The sequence below is a fragment of the Gallus gallus genome, chromosome 4 (assembly GCF_016699485.2).
Source record: "Gallus gallus isolate bGalGal1 chromosome 4, bGalGal1.mat.broiler.GRCg7b, whole genome shotgun sequence".
Taxonomy (NCBI): domain Eukaryota; kingdom Metazoa; phylum Chordata; class Aves; order Galliformes; family Phasianidae; genus Gallus; species Gallus gallus.
Genome location: NC_052535.1, coordinates 43,923,907 through 43,951,045, shown reverse-complemented (window position 1 = coordinate 43,951,045; position 27,139 = coordinate 43,923,907). Strand labels below are relative to the sequence as shown.

General features: G+C 37.1%; 3 protein-coding genes across 16 annotated transcripts in view; 2 read left to right on the top strand and 1 right to left on the bottom strand.

Moving 5' to 3' along the window:
* ASB5 (ankyrin repeat and SOCS box containing 5) overlaps nt 1-16,248 on the top strand; it is a 34,677-nt gene extending 18,429 nt beyond the window's left edge. For 4 of the 11 annotated variants that reach the window (XM_015276529.4, XM_015276528.4, XM_025149847.3 and 1 more), the window contains 6 exons: nt 10,112-10,191; nt 11,336-11,443; nt 12,139-12,289; nt 12,419-12,553; nt 14,357-14,548; nt 15,648-16,248. In XM_015276529.4, the coding sequence (XP_015132015.1) occupies nt 10,112-10,191; nt 11,336-11,443; nt 12,139-12,289; nt 12,419-12,553; nt 14,357-14,548; nt 15,648-15,775 (794 nt within the window). In that variant the 3' untranslated portion in view covers nt 15,776-16,248. Of the gene's footprint in view, nt 1-2,120; nt 2,718-6,522; nt 7,037-7,550; nt 7,619-10,111; nt 10,192-11,335; nt 11,444-12,138; nt 12,290-12,418; nt 12,554-14,356; nt 14,549-15,647 lie in introns of those variants that run through there. The other 7 variants (XM_004941085.5, XM_040700204.2, XM_015276533.4 and 4 more) reach the window with 6 other exon arrangements.
* Nucleotides 1-27,139, bottom strand: part of WDR17 (WD repeat domain 17) — an 82,708-nt gene that overhangs the window by 11,227 nt on the left and 44,342 nt on the right. Inside the window, exons 31-33 of one of the 3 annotated variants that reach the window (XM_040700192.2) lie at nt 18,627-26,088; nt 17,323-17,365; nt 12,813-12,836 (exon numbers count right to left, since the gene is read on the bottom strand). In XM_040700192.2, the coding sequence (XP_040556126.1) occupies nt 25,969-26,088 (120 nt within the window). In that variant the 3' untranslated portion in view covers nt 12,813-12,836; nt 17,323-17,365; nt 18,627-25,968. Of the gene's footprint in view, nt 1-12,812; nt 12,837-17,322; nt 17,366-18,538; nt 26,089-27,139 lie in introns of all 3 variants that reach the window. The other 2 variants (XM_046940687.1, XM_040700193.2) reach the window with 2 other exon arrangements.
* On the top strand, nt 18,397-25,166 carry SPATA4 (spermatogenesis associated 4). 2 transcript variants are annotated; one of them, NM_001031138.3, is made up of 6 exons: nt 18,397-18,527; nt 18,608-18,737; nt 18,853-18,971; nt 19,299-19,519; nt 21,669-21,778; nt 24,994-25,166. In NM_001031138.3, exons 1-6 carry the CDS (start codon nt 18,439-18,441, stop codon nt 25,075-25,077), a joined length of 753 nt encoding a protein of 250 aa, NP_001026309.1. In that variant the 5' UTR covers nt 18,397-18,438; the 3' UTR covers nt 25,078-25,166. The 2 variants fall into 2 exon arrangements, with proteins under 2 accessions (NP_001026309.1, XP_015131727.1); XM_015276241.4 differs by lacking the exon at nt 24,994-25,166 and adding an exon at nt 22,359-22,567.

Below are 27,139 nucleotides of genomic sequence, written 5' to 3'. Positions count from 1 at the left end.
TAACCTATGTGAGAGAGACATCACAATGGGAGAGAAAGAAAAGTTCCTTTAAACACAAGAATTCTGTCCAGAATATGAAGAGTTGTATCAAGCGGAATTTAGTGCAAAGCTGAGTCTAGAGTCCTGAATGGATTGCCTGCTTTAAAGCATAAAGAAATAAATATTTTTATATGTTGTGTTTTGATGTCTTCCAGAGTATTCAAAATAAGTTAATGAGCAGCAAGCATCTATGGACTAGAGATACTTTTCCCAGTACTCTTGCCCAGGAGGTGTCAGATTTTTGCTGTAGTCTACCTTCATTGATTTCTGACTGCTGTTTGTGGGAGCAGAATGAGCAGGTGTTGGTGACTCTCTTGGGAGCCTTCCTCTCCCAAGCCAGGGCAGCTGTCATTGTATCTGCTGTCTTCCTTGCTGCTGCATGGTCACACCTGTGTGGATGGTGAGAATAATAATAATGTGGAGGCTGGAATCTGTGGGAAGCAGTAGCATGAACTACTTTTATGTTGTCGGTGCCGCTCCACTGGAAGGACCCAGCTTCATTCTCAGCTGACAGCCTCACCCACAGAAGTCCTACAAAAGCATGCAGGTCTTCTCAGTCCACTCTCAATACCCTCCCTGCAGACCAAGATGCTTTGCTTGATCCTAATCCTTACCACCTTCTCCTGAAAGTCCTGGGATTCCATTCCAAATGGAAAGGAAAAGTAAAACTTGAGTTGAGCCCCCACACCCTGGCAAGTATAGAAATTGTCATCAGTTATTTCATACCTGGAAAATAGTGCTGATATTTTCCTGACAGTCATGTGCATACATGCGCTTAATACAGTTTCTTGTTGATTCATCATATCTTCATGTATTTGTTTTCTTGATGAAGATACTATGAGTTCACAAGTAATCCTAGTATTAAACTTATGCTTATGATGTGCATGGCCTTTTGCAAAATCTCTCTTCCAGCTTTTACTTGCAGAGTCTGATTGCTGGATATATAGAAGTGCTGCACATGTGAGTTATTGTGGGTGATTCAGCTAGATAAAATCTGAAGAAAACCTCTGGGAGAGTGCAGTTTTCTCCTCTCTTGTTAGAATAGAGGTAGCCCACCTACTTTTGTTCTATAAGCAGACAGTTCCAGTAGGGCAGTTCCCATGTGCTGTAATTTCAAGGTGAAAAACTGTGGTTGCTCTTCCTTCATTCTCTTAACCCCCCATCTGTAAATTTGTCTCTGATTTTCTCTTAAAGAGATATGGGGAAACCTAGAAATATATTCCATGAAATATATGTATATTATTCCAGTTAATTATTAATTTGTGTTAAGTACCTGGAAAGAATAGTACTAATAAAACCCAGTAATATTGATTTTCTTTTAAAATTTTACAGATGGCTAATTTTTATATCAGTAAAAGAGGATAGTTAAGAAATACTATAAGGAAAGGAGGCAGGGAGTAAAGGCAGCATGTTAACAGAGAAATCACTGTGCAGGAATTTTATTGTGCTTTGCTTCTTCACGCAGATTTCTATGGTTCTGTCATTCAGTATCCAAATGATACACAAAACAAACAGAAAATTCTACTAGCAGTTAGTTGCTCTTGTTTAGTGACTTAGGCTTCATATAACAAATCTGCAGCCTTTCTTTCATAATGGGTTCAGACTTTCAAATTAACCAATGAAGTAGTCAAGCCAAGTTATGTTTATTATTATTCAGGACGTGTTTCTAGTTGATATCTGTAGGATACCATCTCCCCTGTTTAAGAAAATCAAAACAAAAAACAAAAGTGTTTCATGATTTCATGGATTCTTCTGGATTCCATATTTTCTCTCTTAACTGAAAATTACATATGCAGTAAGAATTATTGTTTTTATCTTTTATTATAAAAATTGCCAGTCTGATAAAAACACATTTAGTCTTCCTGTGTTAGGTTGCTTGTTATTCATGCCACAAAACATTGAATACTTATGCTTTAAGAATCTGTTTCTTTTTTGATTTAATTATTGAAAAAATAACACATTCTTTCCATTTAAATTGTGTAAATAGTTAAGAGTCATGCTGTAGCTAAGCTGATTCTTTCTCTGCTTTAAAAATAGAAAATGCTAGAGCAATCCTTCCCTTCCCCCACTATGTTCTCACTAGTCCAAGCTAGTAAATGTTACTGAATGGATTTCAGTGTTGTAGCCATTCTACAGTAAGTACAAGAAGAGTCTTTGTGAAAAACCGCGAGGAGAAAAAAAGGTATTAGAAATCCATCTGTGAATGTTCGTCAGACCACAGCACCTGCACCAATGACAGACAGGCTTTCCTCGAGAAACAAATAATGACAACAAACACTGCTGTTCAGAGGAGCCAGAATCTCCCCAAAAGACGCCTAGAAAGTATAGGGGAGTGTCCTGCGAAACGAAAATCTAGCTGGGGTATTCTGACCAGCCAAGGTTAGTAAAGCAGCCATTTCAGAAACTGTACTGAAATATGCTAAACTGACCCAATTTATGATATTCTTGCTCTAAACTGTTCTGTGCTTTTTTCTTTCCAGCTGTAATATAAATGCATGTTTACGTTAACGGCACTCTGTTGTCTTGCATGGGTTAACACAAGGGTGTTGAAGCTATTTTTGTTCTTTCTGCACTCTTATCAGCTGATCTAAAATACCTTTTCGTGTTTATCTGCCCTATTTGTTTTATGTGAGTGTTTAAGGCTTGACTTACCCTGACTTTTGCTCTCCTGCCACAAGGTAACTGGATACTGAAGGCTAATTGTTTACAAGGGAGAAACAGAGAATGAAAGGGGGAGGAGTAACTTTATATATAAAAACAGTTTATAGGTAAATGAAACAGGAGACAATGTAAGAATTACAGGTGACAGAATTATTGTGTCCTGTACTGAGGTACTAAGGACAAAGTTATAGCTGTAAGGGTTTGCCCAGGGAAGAATTATGACAAAATTCAATTACTGGGCACAGACATTTTGAGCAATGCAAAACAAACTGTGTTAAAAAAGACTTGCTTTGGACTGCTATTATCTGAACTGTATTTTCCTATTTATTTTCTCATTACAAGTGTGTAAAAGGGATCTTTGAATAATTGTGACAATCTAAAGCCTAACTGGATTTTTTTTTAAAGTGATCATAGTCCTAATTAATATTGACCACATCCTGAGGCTAAGTGAGGCAAAAAAAAAAGGGGGGGGGGGGGGGGAGGGGGGAAGTGATTTTGTTGATATTATGATATCCAATTAAGGTGCTTCAAAAGCGGAGATGTTAAAATAGTCAAGGAAAAAAGAAAGTATTAAAGGCACAGGAGACAGTAAAGAGAAACTTGATTATATTACACACAAAAATAATTATGAATTTACCATTTAAAACATTGACATATGTTAGAAGAATACCTTTTCAGTACTGTCACTTCTAAACTAAGCAATATTCAAGAATTTACAAAACAATTATCATAGCTTCCCAAGTAGCTGTTTGAGTGCAACGGTCCTGTTATAGTTATTGATTGGTTTTAATATGCAGTGTACCATTTACTTTCTTATTGTTCACCATGTGGGTGAAGGTTTCCCAATCTATTGTATCTGATACACGTGAATGATTCATCCAGTTACCAGTTTCCAGAAAAACAAGGACATTCTTCACAAGACTGAAATGAAATTTTAGAGATGTTTTGTCTAAAATGTTGGCTCTAGATGTTCCTTCCTCAGGGTTGGGCTCTTCCCCATTCTTACCAAGAATTAGCCCCAGTTAGCCAAGTTTTGAAAAATTCAGAAGTGCAGCAAAATATGGAAAGCAAAATTTTCTGAAGATACTATCTTAATGTAGTCCAGCTACTTAAAGCCTCTTTGTGACAGACAAACCACGCCTATGTATGTATCGATTGACATCTTGAAGTACCAAGAGACTCCTATTGCAATCCATGCATCTGGTTGAATAACAAATGTATCTAATACCAAATCTGAAGGATACACTTTTCTTTCCTTTTTTGTCTATGGGGCTGTCCAAATCAGACTTTGTTCTCCCCAGAAAGAGAAGGAAGTCGTATATTAGCTCATAAAATACATAAATTGGCAAATGGGCTAGAAGTGATGGGGTAGCAGGGGGCGTATGTCACAATGAGATCTGGCAGAAGTGGAAAAAAAGGTGGAGCCAGGCTATTAAAAGATTTTCAGCCTTAACAGCATGAGGGTCTATAACCAGGCTATTTTAGCAAAATCTCCTGGATGCCAGAAATCCTATTTAGCATATGGTTCCCCAGCTTTGTTAGCCATCAGGATTCTGCCTTTATGGCTAGGGATTATACCACATACTGCATTCCCTCTAGCAGACTGGGAAAATACAGAGAAATCTGAGCACACCTTTGGAAAAATGGCTTTCAGTCTGGACTGAGGCTGAGACTGTGTTTGAGGAGCAAAATTACTCCAGGCAGAAATCCTCCAAAGCCTCAGGTCAGCTCAGATTGTCAGCATTCCTCCCCTGTCAGCTTCTAGGGCAGCCTACTGCAAAACTCTTGGTTTTAGTCTAAGGAAACAATAGCAGTCTTAGAGTGTTACCAGCTGCTCCACACCTTTAAATCAAGCCTGATGTGGGTCTAACAGTATCCAAAGATTACCCTATTAGAGGTTAATGTGGTTTTAGACGTTGGTGCTGTAGCTATGGCACACAGAGTTTGCAAGCTGCTTAGGGCTAGAAAAATATCCAGCCAGCTACTGATCCTCCAAGAAGATGGAAAAAATTGAACTGTGCATGAGTAATGAACAGGGGAGTTGTTGCTGTGCTCTCATGTGACAGGAGAAGGGGCTTGACACGCTTCTTCCTCTGTGTGCAAGGTCTGGCACTGAGCCTGCAGCAACAACTGCTGCTGCTGCTGCCATCGTCAGTACCACTGCCTTCACGTAGCATAACATTGCTTCTGTTGGCACCTTTTTTTTTTTTTTTCAATAGGATTTTGAAACAGTTTAGTGGCTCATGTTTCTTTGACTAAAGCTGGTTGAATTGCAATGCCAAGCACTCAATTAGGAATTGTTAAAAGCAGCCTTGCTTGTGCCATGCTGATTTGATCTTCTAATGCATTGTAGCGCAGCACTTGATGACATGGTCACCTGCTGTACTTTTCTATAGAGCTCCTTCTGCGATGTGCAAGATGGATGGTGTTGTGAGAACGTGTTAATTTTATATATGGAAATATATTCTTGTAGATCCCAAAGGTTGGAAAGCATGTAGTTGAATAGTAGGAATCCACAAGAAAAAAGGGCTAACTTCTTTGTGCCCTTTCTCTAAAAGAAAATTCTATTCATTTCTTTGCCACAGCCACTCTATGTTTTAAGAGTAACCATCAAAACTGAAAGTTTCTTGGTGGATCATAGTTATTATCTAAGCCAGTTCAGTCTCTTATAAGCATAATTAAACCAAGCTTTCAGTGCATGCTCCAGTGCCTAAGTACTCTGGAAAAAAATATGCTATCAGATCAGTTTTACAAAATGAGCCTTAAGATTCTGTGTGTTCCTTAGTTATAAAATCACATGAATGGATGATGCTATGAAGATAGATTACATAAGGGTTTCAAAATATTTTTATGAAATATTTTTATGAAAATTCCTTTTTTAATGAAAAAGGAAATACAAAATTACCAAATATTGTAACATATTATAACCAAAATGTGTTAAGGTATCCTATTAAGACATGGAGATATAACTCGTTCATTGAGTGTAGCACCAGAATGGTCAAAATAATGTACATTCATGAAGTGTGTGGAAAGAAATTTTGTTTTGCATGGTTTTCAGGAGTGGGGTACTGCTGGCATTTGGTTCTGGAATTAAATCTCCACAAAGAATATTGGTTTGGATCAGACAACATTTCTCTCCTCTCCTCTCCTCTCCTCTCCTCTCCTCTCCTCTCCTCTCCTCTCCTCTCCTCTCCTCTCCTCTCCTCTCCTCTCCTCTCCTCTCCTCTCCTCTCCTCTCCTCTCCTCTCCTCTCCTCTCCTCTCCTCTCCTCTCCTCTCCTCTCCTCTCCTCTCCTCTCCTCTCCTCTCCTCTCCTCTCCTCTCCTCTCCTCTCCTCTCCTTTTCTGTATGTGTATATTTACATGCTTATGTATGTATACTTACTGTTGTAACACAAAGTCAAATTAAAGCAAAAATGGTTTAAAATATTTAAATGAAAGACTTAAATGGTGTTTGAGCTTTATATTTACTCTCAAATATATTTTAGCCCTAACCTAATTTCTGATCCTTTTGGAATATTTCAAGTGTTGATTGTTGGAATTTCATTTATTAAAAAGAAGTGGCTGCCATTCAGCTGGTCAGACCTAGTCATATTAGTTAAGCGTCACTGATGGAATTCAATAGGTTTTTAGTATCAAATATCAATTAAGTAGTTGACACAGTTCTATTTTACTGGACAGTTTTAATGTAGGTAGTGCTGCAGTAAAAATCTGGTACGACTTAATTACATGTATGAAATGCGAGGATCTCTTATCAACTGGAGCAAAGTGAGTCCATTGATCTTTGTACAGTACTGCTACAGGGTATTTTCAGTGTAGGTATTGATCATATCTGTAGCTGTTGCCACAAACAGAAAGGTAAGAGGGATGAGCTCAATAAATAGTTAATCTTCGTTAGTTTTGCAGAAAAAAAGTATTATCAGCAAGAGTTTCCAAATAGTCTGTGGTTTTCATCTCAGTGATGAACTGTGAGGAAGTTCCTGTTTTCATTTCTTTTTCCTTTTTTTTTTTTTTTTTTCCTATTCTTTTTGCAAAGACTGCGCAAATCTTTAGAAATAAAGGTATAAAATAACTGCAGCTAATGACTTTTACTAAAGTATTGTATTTTATTACTGTCATCGTGTATACAGGCTCACAGGTAGATGTGAAGGCTATAGGAAAGTGAAGAAACTAACATTGATGACTTATAAATGGATCAAAGTCAGAACTTTCCCATTTTTGGGAGGGAACTGAGTCTTTCACTGCTTAGAGTAGTTACCAAAAACCCAGTTTAACAACACAAGAATTATTAAGAACATAATAGACTACAGTGAACTGCTGAAGCAAAAACCCAGTCAAGTAAGTAGATCAAGTAGCATTTATGACATATTCAGATGATTTCTGCTTCTTCCTTTTCTATAGATAAGCAAATAGTAAAATAACTTATGGAATATTTGGCAGCATTTCCCTTAGGTTACTGAGGATACTAAACAATTGCATGAGGTTAAGAAAGGAGGAATTCATTTTGCTGTTCTTGCTCAGCTCACGGTTCTCTTGACTTCACTATCAGTTTCTCTTGAGTTGAAATTCCAGTTAAGCAGTCTTGGAAGGCAAATACGCAGATGCTGACACTTTTCAAAGTTGTTAATTAAAAAAATAAATGTGAAAATAAAAAGAGGCCACTGTCCATTGGTATAAGAAACGAAACTGGCAACTCCATATGCTCATATCTTCAGAGCTGTGTTTACGGCAGGGTGAAAGTTCATATTACAGTCAGCCGCTGATCTCCTTCCAAACATAGCAGGAGTGTATTAAGAACAGACCAAGCTAGTAAGAACGGGTTTATTTAAATTTATTGTTTTTTTTTTTCCAGATTGAAAGAAATGAGTAGGATTTATAATTGCAATTGTTTGGAAGTACCATGGGGAGATGGAGATTTAGGTATAGTATGTTAATTTGTAATATATTTATTTTTAACTTTGCCCATTAATACAATTAGTCTATTTATTCTTTCCTATGAGAGTTTACAAAGTAATGCAGGCTGCCCTTCCTGAATGAATGCCAGAGAATGTGGGACTAGTGTGGCTTGTAAATATAGTTAGAGATGCTTTGTATTCAACATACTCAGCATCTGTCAGAAACTCCTACATTAGTAGGTACTTAATAAATGAACAGTTTTGGAATAGGCTATATTACTAATTTGCTGTCACAGACGGTGCTGAATTAAAACAGGTCATCATTTATATTCTTATTAATGCTTTTTAAATAAGAGACATAGCAAGGTTGTAGAATAGCAGAAGGCAGCAGTCTCGATACAAAATTTATTTTAAAACAACTTTGATGTTTATTAACGCTGCATGTTTATTTTGAACATATTCTTATCCCTGCAGTATTTCACAGTTAATTATTATGTTTACCAATAAATCAGTAGGAATGTGAAAGCTTTTCCCAAGCTTGATTTGCCCAATTTTTTTTCTGCAGTATTTTGCTTAAAGATTTTTATTCTAATAGAGATGGTGCAAGCATTTAGCTTTGAATGGTTTTAGCAGAAGCAGCTAGCTGCTGATGTCTCTGTGTGAGGGCAGGGAGATAAGGTGGGCGTAGATGCAGTACAGACTTCAGAGTGGGATCTGGCATCACTGAATTTTAGATGTCACTTTAATAATTATATTAACAGATGTTCTCTGGAGCATTCTCTGGGGGAAGGAGAAGATGGAATGAAAGGTGGAAACAAAGTTGATTTCACATTCTGTCTGCATCTTTTTTCTGATAGTTCCACATGGACACACAAAAAAAAGTCCAAAGTATATTTATATTTAATGGATGTAAAGAATTAACGATATTTACAATATTACTAGATGTTTTTCTATACAATAGTTAAGTGTCAGCGTTTTTGTTTATTAACGTAAATGAGTAGGCTAAACCACTGAGAAAAAATCTCATCTATGGAGATAGGGAAGAAATTTCACAGGGTGCAGCCGTCATTAATGAATCTTATTTTATTTGAATTAGAACAACCTGAGTGCTGGTTCTATGGTAAATAGCAGTGAAAAACTATCGTTATTTTGTAAAAATCAGGTCAGTATGATTTCTGAGCTCAGTTACTGTTGTACAAAATCCCTTAAAATTCCAAACAATTTGTATATGTTGTTTTTTTTTTTTAGCTTAGTTATTCCCATTAGAAATAAAAACCATAGGGAACAATGTTTGTGAGAATAGACAGAGTGCACATACACACAGAAATTATCAGCTTAGTGCAAATCATTCTGAAAAAAATATTAGAAGAACAGAGAAAGAAATGGTGGAAATGGTGTAGGAAAAAGAGCTGAGTGGGAATCATACTATTTTACAACCATACCTTTTGTATGATTTCAACATGACAGTAATAGAAAAATAAGTCCTAGTCCAAGCCCTAGCATTTGTTCCAGACAGCGAGACAAGAATAAAGTCTCTGTCAGTGTCAGAAAGATTCAGAGAGCTACAGGTGTCACATGAGTAATTGTATTAGCTTCTTTTCATTCCCAGTAACTTCTTCTTACAGGTAGAAGTATCAGTAATTCATAATATGCTTTGAAGATGATTCTTTCTTACACAGTCTCAAAACTTAATTTGCAAAATTAATACAAAAAAATGGGTATCAGCTTTGCCTGTGATCCTATCAGCAGCAAGTCTTCTACAGGAAAGGACAGGTTCTTAAACAGGAAATGCTGGCTGACTGTGGGGCTTGGGTTGGAGATAAGGGTTGAGGATAGCATGAGGTAGAGAGGTCACTATGGGTTTTCTTTTCTTTTCTTTTTGTTCTTTCTTGAGGGTGGTGAGTTCTGACAATAAATACAAGCTTTTGCATTAAGGATAATTACTTATTCTTAGTGCTAATAGCCTATGAAGATGAGAACTTAATGTCCTGTTTCTTCTATAGCAACCTTTTGTACTATGAGTCTCACTGTACTGTACATGTGTAGTAGCTTGCAATTAATCTTGTTGTACATTGATTTCCAAACTGAATTTCATATACTTCAGTTTTATCAGCACTTTTTCAGGCAGGTTTATATTTGTTTTTGGTTTAAATATCAATTTGTTGAAGCCTGTAAACTTACTTGCCAGCTGCTAAAATAAATTGTATGATATTTAAAAATAAATAATGAAAAATAGAGTTGGAAATGTGGTGAGAGATGCATCTTTTGCATCATATTATTGAAATCAACATATAAATATTTTGTTCTCTGTGCTATGTAATCATTTATTATAGATGCTTACAGTTAATAACAGCTTTATCTATAAACAAATTGATTAAAATACAGTCTCTACAGGGGAAGAATTATTTACACAGGACATTTCACTTCATTCTGTGCATTATGTTTCTTGCTTTGCTCTATGCATTCCAAAAGCATTCTTGTTCACATGGTTTACTCAATAAATGTTGTTATTACATAGGTTCTTGGGCAGATCGCTCACCTCTGCATGAGGCAGCCAGTCAAGGACGTCTTCTTTCTCTAAAGACTTTATTGTCGCAGGTGAAGGCTGTGTTCTTAAAATTGCTTAACCTTTTAATGTTACTTAATCTCTCAGCATAGATTATTAATGCAGATTTAGTATGTTTTGCTTTCTTTTTTTTTCACCAGAATTTTTGAGATCAATACACATTTACTAATGTTTGTTACAATAAGATATAAGTTGAAATTTAAAGTATTTTATCTGTATGTTTTAAACTTCATAAAATCAATCTTTACCAAAGCAGTAACTATATGTCCTTCAGTGTTCCCCTCCTGTGTGGTGTGAATCAATATACCATAAAGTCATGGAACATCCTGAATTGGAAGGGACCCACAAGGATCATTTAGTGCAAATGCTCTGCTTCACTCAGAAGATAGCTAGCCAGGAAGATACTTGCTTAGAGGGAAAGCACTGAAAACTTCCAGTTCTCTTTGCATAGTTGTGATAAAAAAAAAAAAAGTTTTGCTAACAGCAAATGGAGAGACTATAAACCATTGTGCGCTAATATTAGTTTTGCCGTATTAGCTCCTACAATAAAGAATGAAATTGATGAATACAATTTTTAGCTTCTAAGTATCAAACAATGCCTACTGCAAAAAAAATCAAGTACTTGATGCTTTTATCAACCCAAGAAGTACTCTCCTTGCTAATATTAATCTGATGTCTCTAGATATTTCAGACCCTAAGTCAGAGAATCTTAGAATCACAGTGCAATTTAAACTCAGAGCCTCGCTGGGTTTTAAAGATTACCAAGCATAAAGATGCCCGAACCACTCTACAGACCTGTTCCAGGGTTTCACCATCCCCACACTCAATTATTATATTTTCCCATATAACTAATTGGATTTCACCACATTCCAACTTGTTTCTGTTGCCTTTTATCCGATTATGGTGCATCTCAGGAGTCAGGCTCCATTGTCTTTATACCCCCTTATACCCTCCTCCAAGATGTAATATTTCTGATTTTTAAAAAAGAAGAGCTGACAACTTTGATTCTGCTATCTATGTTGATTGATGTTTTTTTTATATGCTCACTAAAGATTTACTTATAGCAAGTAGAGTTTTAAGGCTATTTAGACTGTTATGAATTATTCCTTTGAATAGAAAGTAATGTGACCTAACAGCTTTCATATGATCTTCATATGTCATTCATATCTTGTTTAGGGTTACAATGTAGACACACTAACTATTGACCAAGTAACTCCACTTCACGAAGCCTGCCTGGGAGATCATGTGGGATGTGCAAGGATCCTTCTTGAAGCAGGAGCAAATGTAAGAGTGTTTTTGTATATGAAGTCCAATGCTAACTTTGGTTTATCTGGGAAGGATATATTCCTTGATTTATTTATTTTACATTGGTATTTCTCTGTACTCTATTGATGACATTCATTTAATTACAGTAAGCTGCCATCTGAAAGCTAGCAAAGGAAAGTTATGGCTCAAAGAAGCATCAGTATAGAGATGTTAGGTTAAATGAAAAAATGAAACAAGGGCTAATTAAGTGTGTATGTAAGAACACAGATGTGTTCCAAAAAGCAGTCTCTGTCCACTTCAGCTAGTGCAAGGATTCTATAGATACTATATACAAATCTATAAGAACAAACTTTATTTTCGTATCTCAATTTTTGTAGTGCTTTTCATGGTTGGAGTGGGTTTAGAGGATGCATGTAAAGGATAGGTGAGATTCCCCTCTCCAAATACATGTGTTCCTTCCTTTAGCATCATCACAATTTTTGCTTCTCATCATTCTCCCTATTAGCCTTGTCTCATTCCATGAAATACCACTCCAACAGAGAGATTAAAAACACAGAAGGGCAAATAATTCCCACATTTAATATGAAGCTTGCAGTCTGCTAAATCTACAGAGAGAAGGTTCCCATTACTACAATAGGATTCCATTTTTTGTATCAGTGAAAAGAGCCAATTTTCTTTCAATTCTTTTGTTACTTGGATTTTATATATTTTAGGTAAATGCTACAACAATTGATGGAGTGACACCTTTATTTAACGCATGTTCGAGAGGCAGCGCAGCATGCGCTGAGCTCTTGTTAGAATATGGTGCCAAAGCTCAGTGGGAGTCCTGTCTTCCATCACCAACTCATGAAGCAGCCAGCAGAGGTAAGAAATTACATTCTCAACAGACAAGCAGTTGACAAATATCTCAATAATGTAGTGTTAGGAAATGGGTCCCATTTTGTCTGAGCCAACTTACTGAAGTCAACCAACTATTATGCTTTGTACTGACAGGACACAGTGAATGTCTGGAGGTACTGATATCCTGGGGTATAGATGTTGACCAAGACCTTCCTCATTTAGGAACACCTCTATATGTAGCATGTGTGTCACAGCAGATCCATTGTATTCGAAAGCTTCTTTATGCAGGTATGTCATTATTTAAATAAATGTATTGCTAGTTTGTACAATTAAGCATACTGTACTCACCTTTGAAGTAATCTGTGCTCAGTCAACAAAACTAGAACCTTTGCTTGCAGGACTCTTGTAACTTTACTGTGATGCATGTTTTCTTACATCAACTCACTGCATCTTTTTTTTACTTTTTTATTTTTTGGCATAACAAACATATGAGGAGAAAAGGGAGCAAGGCTAAAAAGAATGAGCTTTCAAAATATTCAGCACCTACCTCGGCTTTGTAGATACTCATTTTCTGTAGGAAGAAAGTTAACATTAGCTTTGAGAAAGGTGTTGTTTTTACATTTTTTTATACAGTAACCACTGTGCTTTCAACAGATTTTTTTTTAGCAATGTAGTCCCATTCTTTTGAAATCTTCAGCATACTCTGATAAATCTTTTTACAAAGCATAGAGGCTGAGCTGCAAAGAGAAGCAGTAAGGTAAAAGGTACTTGATCCTAAACCTCGTTTTATTTAGTTAATCAACAAAAACAGAAGTTGGACATTCAGTCTGCGTCAAGCAGCTTAAGTCCAGTGACACTATCTGCATAAAGGATCATTTGCTGAGTTTCAGGTAATGAGATACAGGACTTTGGTTTGAAAGTTATATTTGAATTTATATTTCATAAATTTTATTTCATATATTTCATAAATTGAATTTATATTTGAATAATTACCACTTTGTTATCATTGCACTTCAGTTGTTTTCCTAGTTAATTGCAGCTTATCAAGAACATAAACAAGCAATTAAAATATTTATCTCGAAGTCAGTTTCCTAGTTCATAATTTCTATGATTAAGGAACCTAGGAATATAACTGGCATGTCTTGGGATTCAGATGCTGGCATAGATTAAAAGCAGTAACAGGATATTCTATATTTGTTGTTGTCATAAAGCAGAAAAGTATATGTAAATTGAGAACAGAGGTAGCTACTTACCTCAATCTGAATTTTTTATTTGATCAGTTATTTAGAGTGTATTAGGAGGTAAAAAGCTAACATACAACGAAATAGGCAAGAGAATGGTACTGTGGAACCATTCTTAAAATGTTCATGCTGGTAAAAGTGACCTATTTAGACTCTGAATCAAATTGCTAGGCCTCTGATATTAAAAAGTTCTTTAACTCAAGTGGGAATTTAAAAGGCAAACAGCAGTTACTCAGTGACAAAATTTGGTTCAGAAGCCAATGTTTGGTCTCAAAAGATCAGTATATTTCTCTTAATAAGTTTCTTTTTTAATAGGATGCTCTAGAAGACTGCTGGAGAAATCCTGTTTGAGGGGAAAGGTTAACAGCTTGCTTATAAAAATTCTCCCATACTAGCTATTTTTAACTCTTGTATGAACATTTTTTTATGAATGTAAATGCAGTACTGCAAATTATTCAGTCCATTTTAATTAAAAACTCTATTTTAGCAATTGTTTTTAAAGACTTCAGTCATGAAAGTGCAGTTTACCAGTAGCAATGTTTTTAAACATATATATATATTTTATAATTAGGGCAATTATGATGATGCTCACATTACTTAGTTTGATATTTTTCTTTTTCTTCTTTTTATACAGCATTTTCCTTTAAAATCTTGTTGTGTTTTGTAAGAACATCTAGAATAACTGCATATGATCAAAAGATTTCAGTGATAGGATTAGCTGTATTGGTGTGCAATAAAATCAATAAAGTTAATTCAGTAAATTCACTGTTGCATTCCCAGACAGTGTGGATTTTTACTCAATGACAACTGTAATTAATCTCTTCTTTACATCTCTTTGTGTGCATGCCAGGTGCCAATGTGCAGAAAGGAAAGCATCTGGAAACTCCACTGCATGCTGCTGCCCAGCATTCAAGTACAGAGATTGTAAACTTACTCCTGGAATTTGGGGCAGACATAAATGCCAAAAACACAGATTTTGAGAGGCCTGTTGATTTAGCTGCTCCACGCAGTTTAGTAGAGAGACTGCTGCTCCTCCACGAAGGTAAGCTTTATGTATGTTATTGCAAGTGTATTTTTGTAAACAACCATGCAACAAAAAAACCCCCAACAACTGAATATGTTTACTTTCAGCCAAGTTCCTTTTTATCTATAAAAGTAAGTAGTAATATTTACTCTCAGGCCACAGCCAGTGCACAGCCGAGCAGCATCAGAATTTATTCAAGCTGACAAAACATCTTTTTATGTTTACTAGGTGTTAAACTACAATAAAACTGCATTTTTATTGGCTATATCAGATCTTGCAATAAAGAAACAGGATACTTCAATTTCAGACTAAAAATGTATTTAGTTTTTGCCAACCATCCCAAAATTAAAAAACACATGTGCTTCTAATAATATATATAATTATTATAATATATAATATTGGTAGTTTTTTTTATTGTTTGAAAGTCTTGTCAGACCTCACAAGGTAATGTTATAAACTGTTTCAGTCTATTCCCAGTTATGTATATGAATGTACAAAGAATTTTTAAAATCAAATAATAATGAGTTGTCCGATATGAAATGCTCTATAATAGTATATGATGAAAGACCATACAGTTTTTTACTTTAAATGAAATTTAGAAAACATTGCTTACTTTGTAAGTACCTGAGAAATAGCAATTGATACAAATAGTCTCTTATAACTTTTAAAGGTCTGAGAGAGGGAAGAAATGAATATATCCCAAGGGGATCTGGATTTGTTCAGGCTGTCTTATGTAAGGGTAAAAATAAGCTACAAGACACATAAGCCACAAGACGCAGGTGAAGACACAGGTGGAAAGCAAAGAAGTTACTGTAATAGCTAATAGACAACACTTTAGAGGTGAACTGACACTGTTTCAGTGTTTTCCCTCAAAACAGTCTACTGTTAACAACAACAAAAAAGCAAAAACAAAAACAAAAACAAAAAACAACACCAAAAAAAAACCCAACCAACCCACACTAAAACCAACTGGTTTTGTGAATTGGCTTTCTAGAGGCCATCAAAGGCTAGAGGATTTTTAGAAGCAATAGCAAATATGTCAAAATCTTTTTTTATTGGCATGAAACTCATACTTGTGTAATTAAACTCCCATTTTGTTTTGTTTTTTCTTTTGCAGCCACGCCATCTTCTCTTTGTCAGCTTTGTCGACTACGTATCCGAAATTACATAGGAAGAGCTAGACTGCATCTTGTCCCGCAACTCCAGTTGCCAACAATACTGAAGAATTTCTTACAGTATAGATAACATAATAATTAACCTTTAGAAAGCTGAATAACAAGTCTTCTGTTTGTTGTAAATTTTACCTAAAGAACTGCTGGGCGGAAAATAAAGCCTTTTGCATATTACTTTGAAAAGACACAAATCTTTGACACCTGGTGTTGGTATGTGATCATAATTGGAAGCCATTCAGCAACTGGTACCAAGGTGCTAACAAGGCTGAATTGAATAAGTGTGCTGATACTCTGGGAAATTATTGTATAGTTTTAGCTTAACACTTACTAATTAGCTTTAGTGCTGTTAATTTTATTTGTATTTATACTTTAAAATCTGTTTGGCACATGGGAACTGCAGAGTTTCTTCATTTTTATTTGTTAACTTTGTCCATTTGGAGTCATTATTTTATGTGTTTTTAAATTTCTGTTTGTGTACTGAAAAATACTCGGTGGTAGGTACACTACAAACATTGATTAAAAAAAATAAAAATAAATAGATAGCCATTTTTCTTCCTTTTCTTTATATAGACAATTAATGACAGCGAGAAACTTTCTTTACCCTTCCTCACTGCCTGTGCTGTGAACTGGAGTTTTGTGTTTTGAGCTTTTCTTTTTCTTAGCCTAGTTTACAGATTTTCTAACTTAAAAAGTTACAAATAATTTATAAAGATACAAGTTTACAAATTATAGGGAAATATTCCTCAGAAGCCTTAATGTTGAGATACTTTCTGATGCCTTCTTGTAACAGAGCATTCTTGGAATCTTTTCTTATATTTTCTTAACAGTGCTGTATCATAACTTAGGGACATACTAATTATCTGCCTCAGAGAAAGACGTAAATTATTGCATGGTACCCACAAGGTTTTGAAGGCTACGGCATCATATCATAGAATCATAGAATGGCTGGGGTTGGAAGGGACCACAAAGATCCAACCCCCTGCTGTGGGCATGGTTGCCAGTCACAGGATAAGGTTGCCCGGGGCCCATCCAACCTGGCCTTGAAAGCCTCCAGAGATGGGGCAGCCACAGCCTCCCTGGGCAGCCTGTGCCAGGGCCTCACCACTCTCCGAGTAAATAATTTCTGCCTAACATCTGACTTAAATCTATCCTCTTTTAGTTTAAAGCCATTCCCCCTTGTCCCATCACTATCTATCTAGTCAGTCCCCTTCTACTTGTAAGCCTAATACTCAGTTGCTAATTTATGTCCACCTAATAAAATCAACCTTTCTGACTTCTATCCTTGTTTAAAGGAATCTTAATTTACTTCTGCTCCTTGCAAAAACTCTAGTGAGAGCCTCTTCTGGAGTCCCTCTAATGGAAGATCAGATGCAGGTAGGAGAGACTGTTTAGGATTCCATACTGTGCATAGTCTAAGAATTTAGAGTATGTACTGAACGAGTTAGGTAGAGAAGGGTCCAGATTTGTTTGTTTTGTTGTTTTTTCTTTTTCCCACTCAGAAACTAAGATTTTCTTGTTTTCTGTACGATCCCATTACCATTATTACTTCAAGAAACACAGCAGTGCTGAGCCAACCACTACGCTACTGAACTCACTCTGTGAGATCACCTGGGTTCTTACCTTCAGCTGTGCAGAGTGACTTTCAAACTTGACTTGGGAAAATCTGCGTGAGAAAAAAAGAGGGTGTTGGTTTGGCTTTAGACATTAGAGTCCCTGCTATCTTACATCATCTAGGTGGATTTGCGCTGTCATGCCATTTGCACTGTCTATTCCCACTGATTCCAGCAGTCATCCAAAGAGCAAATAAGATCCTCTTAAGCGGTGCGAGCTACTGGGTACTACTTTCTCCTTAATTCTATGGAGCGGTAGACAAGCAGATTAACCCAGATCCAGCTTGCAGTGGTATTTTTGTGACATGAATCTTGGGTAATACTCACTTTTAAATTTTTAATCTTTTGCTAACAGATAATAATAAGAAAATAGAATCCCTTCAGCAAACCAAGACAGGTTGGATGGGAACAAACAAAACTGGGAGCTCAGGCTGTTGCTGTGGCAGGACTGCGTTGTGGAACAGGCCTTCAGCAGATCAGCCCACTCTCATGCCACGTACCAAAAATACATACTAACCAAACAGACGACATGAGTGTTTGGTAAAGGTCTTCCAAAAAACACAATGCCATGCTTAGTCAGAAATTAAAGAAAACGGGCCTGCTTTTGTTCTCATTGTGTGTTTATACAATGTGGCTCTTGCGGAATGGATGCTCTGAAAGCAGTGCCTCCCATTTATGATGTAGGCGCCCGAGGTCAGAGGCAGATGTTGGTGGTACGGCAGTAGAGGTTGAACTTTCCCACCAATATTCCATGTTGTTGCTGCATGACAGATGGCAGCAGAGGGGCGACCTGACACGAGGTGCGACATGGACATGGCTCAGAAGCGTGACACCGAATTCCTTCATGTGGAAAACATGGCACCCGCTGACATTCATCAACAGAAGGCATTACTTCTGGAGCAACCTACTATTTCTAAAAAGACATATTAATCGCGTAACATCTCCGTTCCGCACTGGAATCCAACTGTGACATCACGCAGGCTCGCCATAAAGCACTGGAAACAAACACAGACGGCACCACGCGGCACCTCACGCACACTCCGCCTCCTGTGTGGGCTGCCCCGCCCATTGCCCACTGCCTCGTGACGGCCCTACCGGGAGGCGGCAAGTGCAGCCTTGTGCGGCTATGGCTCTCCGGCAGCCGGAGCTGCCTCGCCCCGTGCTCCGCTGGCTGCTGAGCCTCGGCCTCTCCGTCAGCCCCCGGAACTACCGCAGGTCCAACATACCGGGCCGGGCCGGGCCGGGCCGGGCGGGAGGGGGAGGCGGTGCCAGCTCCCATCGCGTTGTCTCGACAGGGACTTCTCCAACGGGTACCTGGTGGCGGAGATCCTGTCTCGCCGCTTCCCCGCCCACATCCAGCCCGACGCCTACAGGAACGGCTGCTCGCTGGCCGCCAAGCTGAGCAATTGGTCCCAGCTGCGGCGGGTGAGGGCGCCTCGGAGCGCGGGAGCCCCCCTCAGCGGCCCCCCTCAGCCACGGACCGTGCCCCTTCCCTGATCTTCTAATTTGTAATTGCTTTTTCCCTTCCTGATGCTTCAAGTTTTTAGCAAAGCAAGAGTTCGACATCGCTCAGGAGCTGATAGAGGGAACGATTCACTGTAAGCCCGGAGCAGCAGAGAGCCTTCTGCGACAGCTCTGCGCCGCGCTGACCGGCAGCCGGTGAGTGGGCGATGCCCCCAGGTGGCCCCTCCTGCTCAGCTCCGAGCCTGTCCTGACCTGGCTTGGCAGGTGAAAAATGTGTTTTGAAGTTTGAATCTGGAACGAACGTTTGGGAAGCTCCAGGTCAGCGAACTCACAGCCCTGAGTAACAGCTGCTCCTTCCTGCCATCAGCTCTTCCAGTTGCCTCTCTGCGTATCACTTTACCTGCATATGGGCTTCTCTGTTTCCAATGTGAAAGTAACTATAAGCCTGTAAAAATGAAACAGTACTTAGCCGTTTTTTTACTGTAATTAATTCCTGAACACTATTTATTTATTTTTTTAAAGAACTGAAAGTCTTCAAGACTGGCAGGTTGACTTTACAGACTCCTGTTACCAGACACAGTTACCAGTGGCTGCCAGAGCAACAACTTCCACAGCCATCAAGAGTAACATCAGGTTGACAGAGGTGCTGGTGGAACCCAGTATCTGCATCAATAGACAGAAGGCCATTGCCATCATTAACATGCACATGGGGATGAGGATGCGAGAGAGGGAAGAGAATCCACGTGAGTGTAACAAATAACTTTCAGCATTAATGTTATCAGTAAACATTCCCCTCTATTACTCCTTACTACTGAAAGAAGGCGCCCAGTTCCTTAGCTCTTCTTGGCTGAGGCACTCATCAGAGATGCTGTAACTTGCTCTTTGAAGAAATGCTCTGGACACACAGGGAAAGTAGTGGATGCTGTATACATTGCCTTTAGCACAGACCCACAGTATTCTTAAACTATCAAGACAGAGAGTGAATGGCTAAGTGGTTGATGAGTTGGATGGAAGATGGTCTGGACCGTCAGATTCAAGGGACTCTGATCAAAGGGTTGTTCTACACAGTCCAACTATGGCCAGTTAGAAGTGACCTCCCTCAGCTATAAATTCTTAGGGGTGCTTAGTGTCTTCATTAACAAGGTGGACATGGGGATGGAGGACACTGGGGGTGTCCAATGGGGAGAGGTGACTGACACACTGGAGGTCCCTTCAGGTTCAGAGAGATCTCAGCAGGCTGGAAAAATGATAGGATACAATGCTCAGCAAAGACAAGTTCTGTGCTGCAACAGAGTAACCTACACACTGCTACAAGCTGTGATCAACTGGCTGAAGAGCTTTGCACTGAAAAACTTTTCCTGGTGGACAAGGTGAAGAGTGCCCATACAGCATGGGCAGCCAGGGGCATTGTGGGTTGTCATTATCACAATAATACACCAGCACTTTTGAAGTGATTTTTTAACCTCATTACAGCACTTAAGAGACTGCATCTGGAGTACTCTTGTTTTGAACTACTCAGTACAAATGTACATTACCATAATTGAGGAAGGGCCACCACTGTGGCTAGAGGGCTGGTGCGTAGGATGTATGAGGAGTGGAAAAGAACTGGGTTTCTTCAGCTTTAAGAAAAGGTGAAAGGACAATGCAGAAGCTGATTATTTACTTTCTGCTAATTAGGTTAATTTAACTTATGTGAGTGTTAGGAGTTAGATCAGTTGTCTTTTGTCACTGATACATCAAATGATCTTCAACAGTGAAAGACATTTTTAAAATCAATCAGTGATTATAATTCTGTTCATTTTAATGTTTATTGCCCTTCTCCAAGACACACTATATGACCTTTAAATGTCCCTCAGTCTTGCAGGCACATGTTTTCACATGCATTAACCCCACTGCAACCAGTCTGCATGTTTTTGAGTCTGAAGAGATCATAAGCCTGCCTACTTTGATCTCCTCAGGCTTGAATTTCACTTGAATTTCCTTACATTCAGCTTCATAACCAACGTTAACTAAAGGATGTCCTTTTATGGAGGATACTTTATCTCCAGTAAGAAACATCTCAACCATGCCACCATAGTTTCCAAAATTAAATTGAGTTCTCTGGTTTGTTTTCATTTTGGAGCCTTTTGCTGCACTCCTGTGAGTTTTCTGTATCCTTCTGAAAATGCTGGCAGCAAATTTAAGCCTAACATTCCAGTGTCAATCTCTCCTATGCCACAGACCAAAGCAAAATATCTGAAACTTTTTATGTACCATTACGCATACTAGGAGTATATCGATGGTAGTTGCAGGAGTAAATAAAGCTTAAGCAAAGAGAAATTAGATATCAGACTTCAAGAAGTGTCTTTTAACTTCATTCAGGTCAAATGAAAAATTTGCTCTGGATCATCATCGAGACATAAATAATCAGTTTGGGGCTTCTTTTTGGCTGTTTAGTTTTTTGTTTTCTCCAGTAGAGGACTTTCTTTGCCAAGCAGTGTGTTTAACTGCAGTGACTTAATGATTACAGTCTTGAAATATTTTGAAGTTGTTCGAATGGAGCTTGTGTGGTTTCAAGACATACTGTGCCATCTTAAACATTTTGTTTAATGCTTATTTACGATCTCACACATTAAATAAAAAAATGCTGAAACCATTTCATCTTTTTAAACATCCCAAAAATATCCTGTTTGAAAAGAAGATACAGTGCACTTTTACCTTACAATATCTTAAATGTTTCCCCTTTTCTTTTGAGGGTGTTATTTTTATACAGCTGCCAGATCATCTGAGTATTTAAGTAAAATAGGGGATAGGGGTAGTAACTGTTTTCAAATAAACTGGAGAAATAAACAACTAACTGATAGATGCTCAACATACTGCTGAAACGAGCAATGTGGCATTTTTGTCTTAAAGGACGGTTTAACATTAAACCATGTTTTGGACAGCGTGTGGTTCACCATTTGAATTGTATCACAGCCTGTATGAATACAGATAGTATCCCAAAGGAGCATCTGTTACCTCATGTAAGTTTGTTTTTTGGATCACGTAGGTGTTAAAAATTTTTACTTTTGCTATACAGGCAACCAAGAGATGTGTTTAAAAACTTTGAAGCTACAACTTCTTACAAAATAGGAGATTTGGAGAGGGTCAGCAGTGTTAAATTGATCTTTTAAGATCAGATTGCTTTGAGTTTTTCCCTAATAATGCAGCACCAGCGGTAATTATTTTAATACTTAAAAATGCTTTCCTTACCTTTCTCAGCGCTTTGATTTAATTTGGGTACATTCACTATGCTGAAATCCTGCTTGGCTCTTCTGGGTACTGATGGCAATAGTCATAAATTGATCTGATTAATTAGCTTTCAGCTTGTTTGTATATATTCTTCCTTTTTTGCCATCAAAAATAGTCTGTGTTGGTTTAAATAATGACACCCTCAAAAATGGTACTGCACTGTCTTTATATGTAGGGCTAAAATGGTTTCTTCACAAGGGAAGATGAGACGCTTCAGAGTTTAACCATAAAAATCTAAACTGAGTTTAAATCTGATTACAACATTTTTTTTTTTAATACTGTCATGATTTTTTCCCACCTATTTGCATATAGATTCATCAGAAACCAGAGAAAAAATATGTTCATTCTAAAGAACTTCAGGGAAAACAGCTGACAGCTCCTCTCCCATGATATTTGGAACCTTCTGAATACTGCTGAAAGAATGAACCAGAGAGATATAGAACTTCTAAATACAAACCCTCTCTCAATCACAATTGTGTTGACTGCATAATCAATAAAGAGAAATCTAAGTTTACCACTAATTAGGCACTAATTCATTCAAAGCTAAATAAATTTAAAAAAAAAACTAGCTAATATCATGTTCTACAATATAGATTTTATTTCTACAGTACTGTAATTTATTTGTTCATATAATATTGCCTAGCATCCATTTCAGCTTCATTTCTTACAAGAGTTGATATGTATCAGTGAAGGTTTCTGACACAGATGGTACTGATACAACATCAGAGTCTACAGAGTGCTAACAACTGTACATGAAGAAAATTAAGATATAAATACACAGTCTTCACAAGTGCCTTTTTTTGCTTTCTTTGTTTTCAGTCATTTTAACCAAGAGCAAAGATTCTGGATTTTCATTCCTACATAATGGTAAAAGCTTCAATTTAAGAAAAAAAGTAATATCTATTCTGAAAAAGGTATCTAAACTTGGTAGTTTAACTTCATTCTTTAGAGAAGGCAGAGAAGGCAAGTACTTTCTTGCATTAGTGCAATGTTAAATTGCTGTAATTCTGGATTTAATAATTTTCACCTGTGAAGAAGTTTAACAACCCAGATTTAAAGTGTCATATCTCATTTTAAAGGCACAATTTATAGCATGACTTTCTTTCCATATCGTCTTGTAACCCACCTAGGAAAGTGTTACGCTTTGAGGATCTCCCATTTGGCTACAGCCTGTGAAGCTTAAACATGTCAGTAATGGTCAGATTCTTTCAACAGAACAAGTTTGATTTTGTATGGATAAAATGACACGAACATCTCAGATATGCTGAGATTTACAGTAATTAGAAAACACTATTAATAGAGCTAAATTTCTTCATTCAAACAGAAATACTCATTATTACAGAAAAATTAAACAGTGACTTGAAGACAAAGGACTCTTAAATATTAATGGAAAATACCTGTATTTGACTAGCTGTGCTGGATAACGAAGAACATTCCTTTCCGCCACCACATGGGGTTAAAACTGCAGTAGAGAAAACGCAAACATTTTATTCACAATGACTTATTTTATTTCAACAATGAAACAATAATTAACCCTCCCTCTCTAGTTTGAAGAGGGAGTAAAATCTGCCTAAGGTTATGTGTTAAGGCACAACTTACTTGCAACAAATTGATGCAATTAAACTACATATTAAGATACTTAAGTTATGAAATGTGTAAAAATCCTTACAATGTAGCAAAAACATTCGAAATAGAGCAGAGTGCCAGCTGAGCCAGTTCTTTAGACCCTATCATCAGACACGAGGCTGCAAATTCGATTCTTAGTTTTGCTCATCAATTTTCTATGAACAGATATCACACACAAAATTGTATGATTTATGTGGTAAAAGAAATAATCTTTCATCTTTGAAGCAACCCATCAGATAGTGTTGGAAAATTCTGCCACAAACTATGAATTTTTAGTTCAAAAATCCAACTCTAATTCTCCAAACTCCACAAGGTTGAACAAGGGAAAACATTTTTCAAACAATATCTGCAAGAAGTAAATTATTACGTTCCAACACCTGCATTTGAACAAACATTTTTGTTCACATAACAAAGCAGCTATTTTTTTTTCCCCAATATATTCTTATCCCAGAAATTGTGTAATACCACTCTAGAACAGACAAGGAAAAATTGAATTCTTTCAAAAGAGAGATACAAAGAGTGGGAACTGTTGATTTTTAACCTCCATCATACATTCCTGGCATGCTGACATTGTCATTTCTAGATAGGTGAGGTCACTGCTTATAGACCTCTTGAGAACTGGCTACGATCTACTAAAAACCACCCTGTATTACTGCTGGTTTTAAAAGGATTGCTCTAGACATAGTTCTGCCATTTTCTAATTATAACTTCTTTGTATTTTAAGTAACTAGCAGGATTTTTATATTTATTTTAAAGCAGCTCTCAAAACTGTAATGAAGGTCAGGTAGATTTCTGCTTGTGCGCCATCAAGCTGAAAAAAAAATCTAACCAAAGCATGTCTTCTACAGATTAGTAATTCCAATCATAGGATAAATTGCATATGATACACAACTTTAAAATTTAAATATTCTTAGTATTCTACTGCCATAACTTTCTTCCTGTTTGAGCACAGAATTAGTGTCATGATTCCAGCCCTGATCTGGCCTAATTCTGTGACTAATAGGGTAGAGGAACCCATGGACCATGCCCTGGAAAAAAGGAAGGGGGGCAGGGAAAAACTATGGAGATGGGCCTACTTGGGGGGAAAAAAAAAAAAAACAATAACAGTGGCAACAAGCTAAATTTACTAAATATGATAATGGAATGCAAGATAATGCAATATAATTAGAATTGAGTCTAATAAAATAAATGAGAGAGTATCTAAAAACTGAAGGCCTTACTCTAATTGCTGTAGGTGAGACAGACAGCGAGCACATGGAGCCAAAGCAGACAAAAGACAATCTCATGACTTACAGTCAGTTTTATCTTTCCCTCTTAACAGAAAATGGAAATGAAAAAAGTGAAGTCTTCTGTGAATTGTGGTTCATTCTCTTCTGAGACCGGAGCTGCAGCATTAACTCTTTAATTCGCAGTGCACTGCATGATGTTATGATGCGGAATACCACTAATATACCACAAAACCATGACAATCAGTAAATAAAAATCTAAGCACAAGTGTTTGTTTCTCGTCCATCATACTACGTGTATGTTTGTAACTAATATAAAACATAAAAAGAATGCATTTTAAGTGTACATAAAGTATTTTAATAACGTTACTACATTGTCTGTTTGTTCCTTACAAAGGCTTTGTTAAAAAAAAAAAGGTTTTATAAATACATCTTAGCTTTCAGTGACAGTATAAGGGGGACAAGGTGCCAAAGATGAACTTATTAAAAAATAGACTATTATAATGTAGACATTCAATTCTATGTAAACAAAACATTAATAAACATCTTTGCACTGCTGTTAATGATGCATGTAACTAATGAACGCAAAAGCCATCTATGCACCTTTGAAATTGTACTTTTGCTTTAGAATCCTGTGTAAAAACTAATTAAAATTAAAAAAGTGGTCACTGTGTGATTCCAGTCATTCTAAAAACAAGTTGCAGTGGCTATCATTAATCCTTTGAAAGCGTGTTTATGAATTTCACAGTTTATCTGCATTTCGATGATGCGTAGGGTTGCCTATGTGCTTTAGAAGGCATTTGTTTACGCAAGTTTAGCTGAAATATGTCTGCATTGTCTGACAACAATTTTCAATTAAAAAAACATGGCTGTCAATTAAGTCAGGATTTTTTTCTTTGGATTCTCAATAACTACTTCTTTGGATCATCAACAAACATTTCTACAGAAATCTTTTTTTTCTGTTCTCATTTTACTATTTTAAAAGTCCAAGTATTTGCCTCCCAAGAGAGCTGGACTACCATCTTTCTGTCCTTTGAAAATCACTGTTATTTTAAGAGGAAAATGCTGCATCAAAATGGGTTAAGTCGTGTTCCCGTTCCTAGCGGTGAAAACGGATTCACTTTGGCCCACATCAAAGCATCATTCAGTGAAATTGCAGATTTTCCATCTTCAAGGAAGAACACTGGACCCTGGAACAGCAGAAATATTTGGAGAGAGAAAGAAAAAGACAGTGTATTGTGTAATAACTACCACATTCTGTTATATCTGAGAAGGACGTGAAAACCAAGTTTTGGTCTATCATCTAAATTCATGCGAAAATATTACCTAGTCAGCTCAAAGCTTGAGCAATATGCAACTGTTAAGTGAACAGCCTCTAAAATCAGAGGCTGAAAATTTTGTAGTCAGCGCATTTTTTATTTTAGTAATTGCTGTATTCTGTACATGTGTCAGTTATTTGAGAGTTAAATTTTGCCTGATGTTACATGTTTTGGATTACTCCATTTTAAAAACAAAACCAAACCAAAAAGGCTCCATGAATAGTTTTAAAACATGGAGTCTACTGAACAATATCCACTCCACTCTATGAGAAACATGAAGGACAAAGCACTGATTTCTACGATGAGAGAGAAGGTATCTGCCAGGTTTTTCATTTGACAAAATGTGGTCTCAAAGCTGTAACTCAATTTTAAGTGCATTTTTACAGTGGTATGTTCTCTGAGCTTACCACTTAAACTGTAAAACCAAGCAATTAGGTTACTATACCTTAGTTACACATTGATTTCTGAGCTGATCTGCATGCCTAAAGCAAAGACTCCTAATATTCACTAATCCAAGGATTAGGATATTATTCACTAATCCAGAGATTAAGATATTGTAGATGACAAACTGGTGACACCATATTTGCTATTCTTGTCAAATGGAGTATAACAGCAACAGCTTTCTGTAGCTGTTAGCAACCACTAACATGTGGCATGTATTTTCCACTGCGCAGAAGTACTGGCAGCAAGTCCTTTAGACTTGAGGTTGTTGTTAATTTTGTTTACCTTAAAGATCTTACTAGTATTTTGTGATCTCCAGTTTCCAATGCAAAACTATCCCTCTTAATCCCTGAACAACCCCGTTACTCTTTGGGCTGGCATCTGGCACTGGACAGAGAAAACAGATAGCCTCATATAAAAGAATAATTTCACACTGAGGCAGTACTTGGAGAAAGTAGCCATACAGAGTAGTATTTTCAGG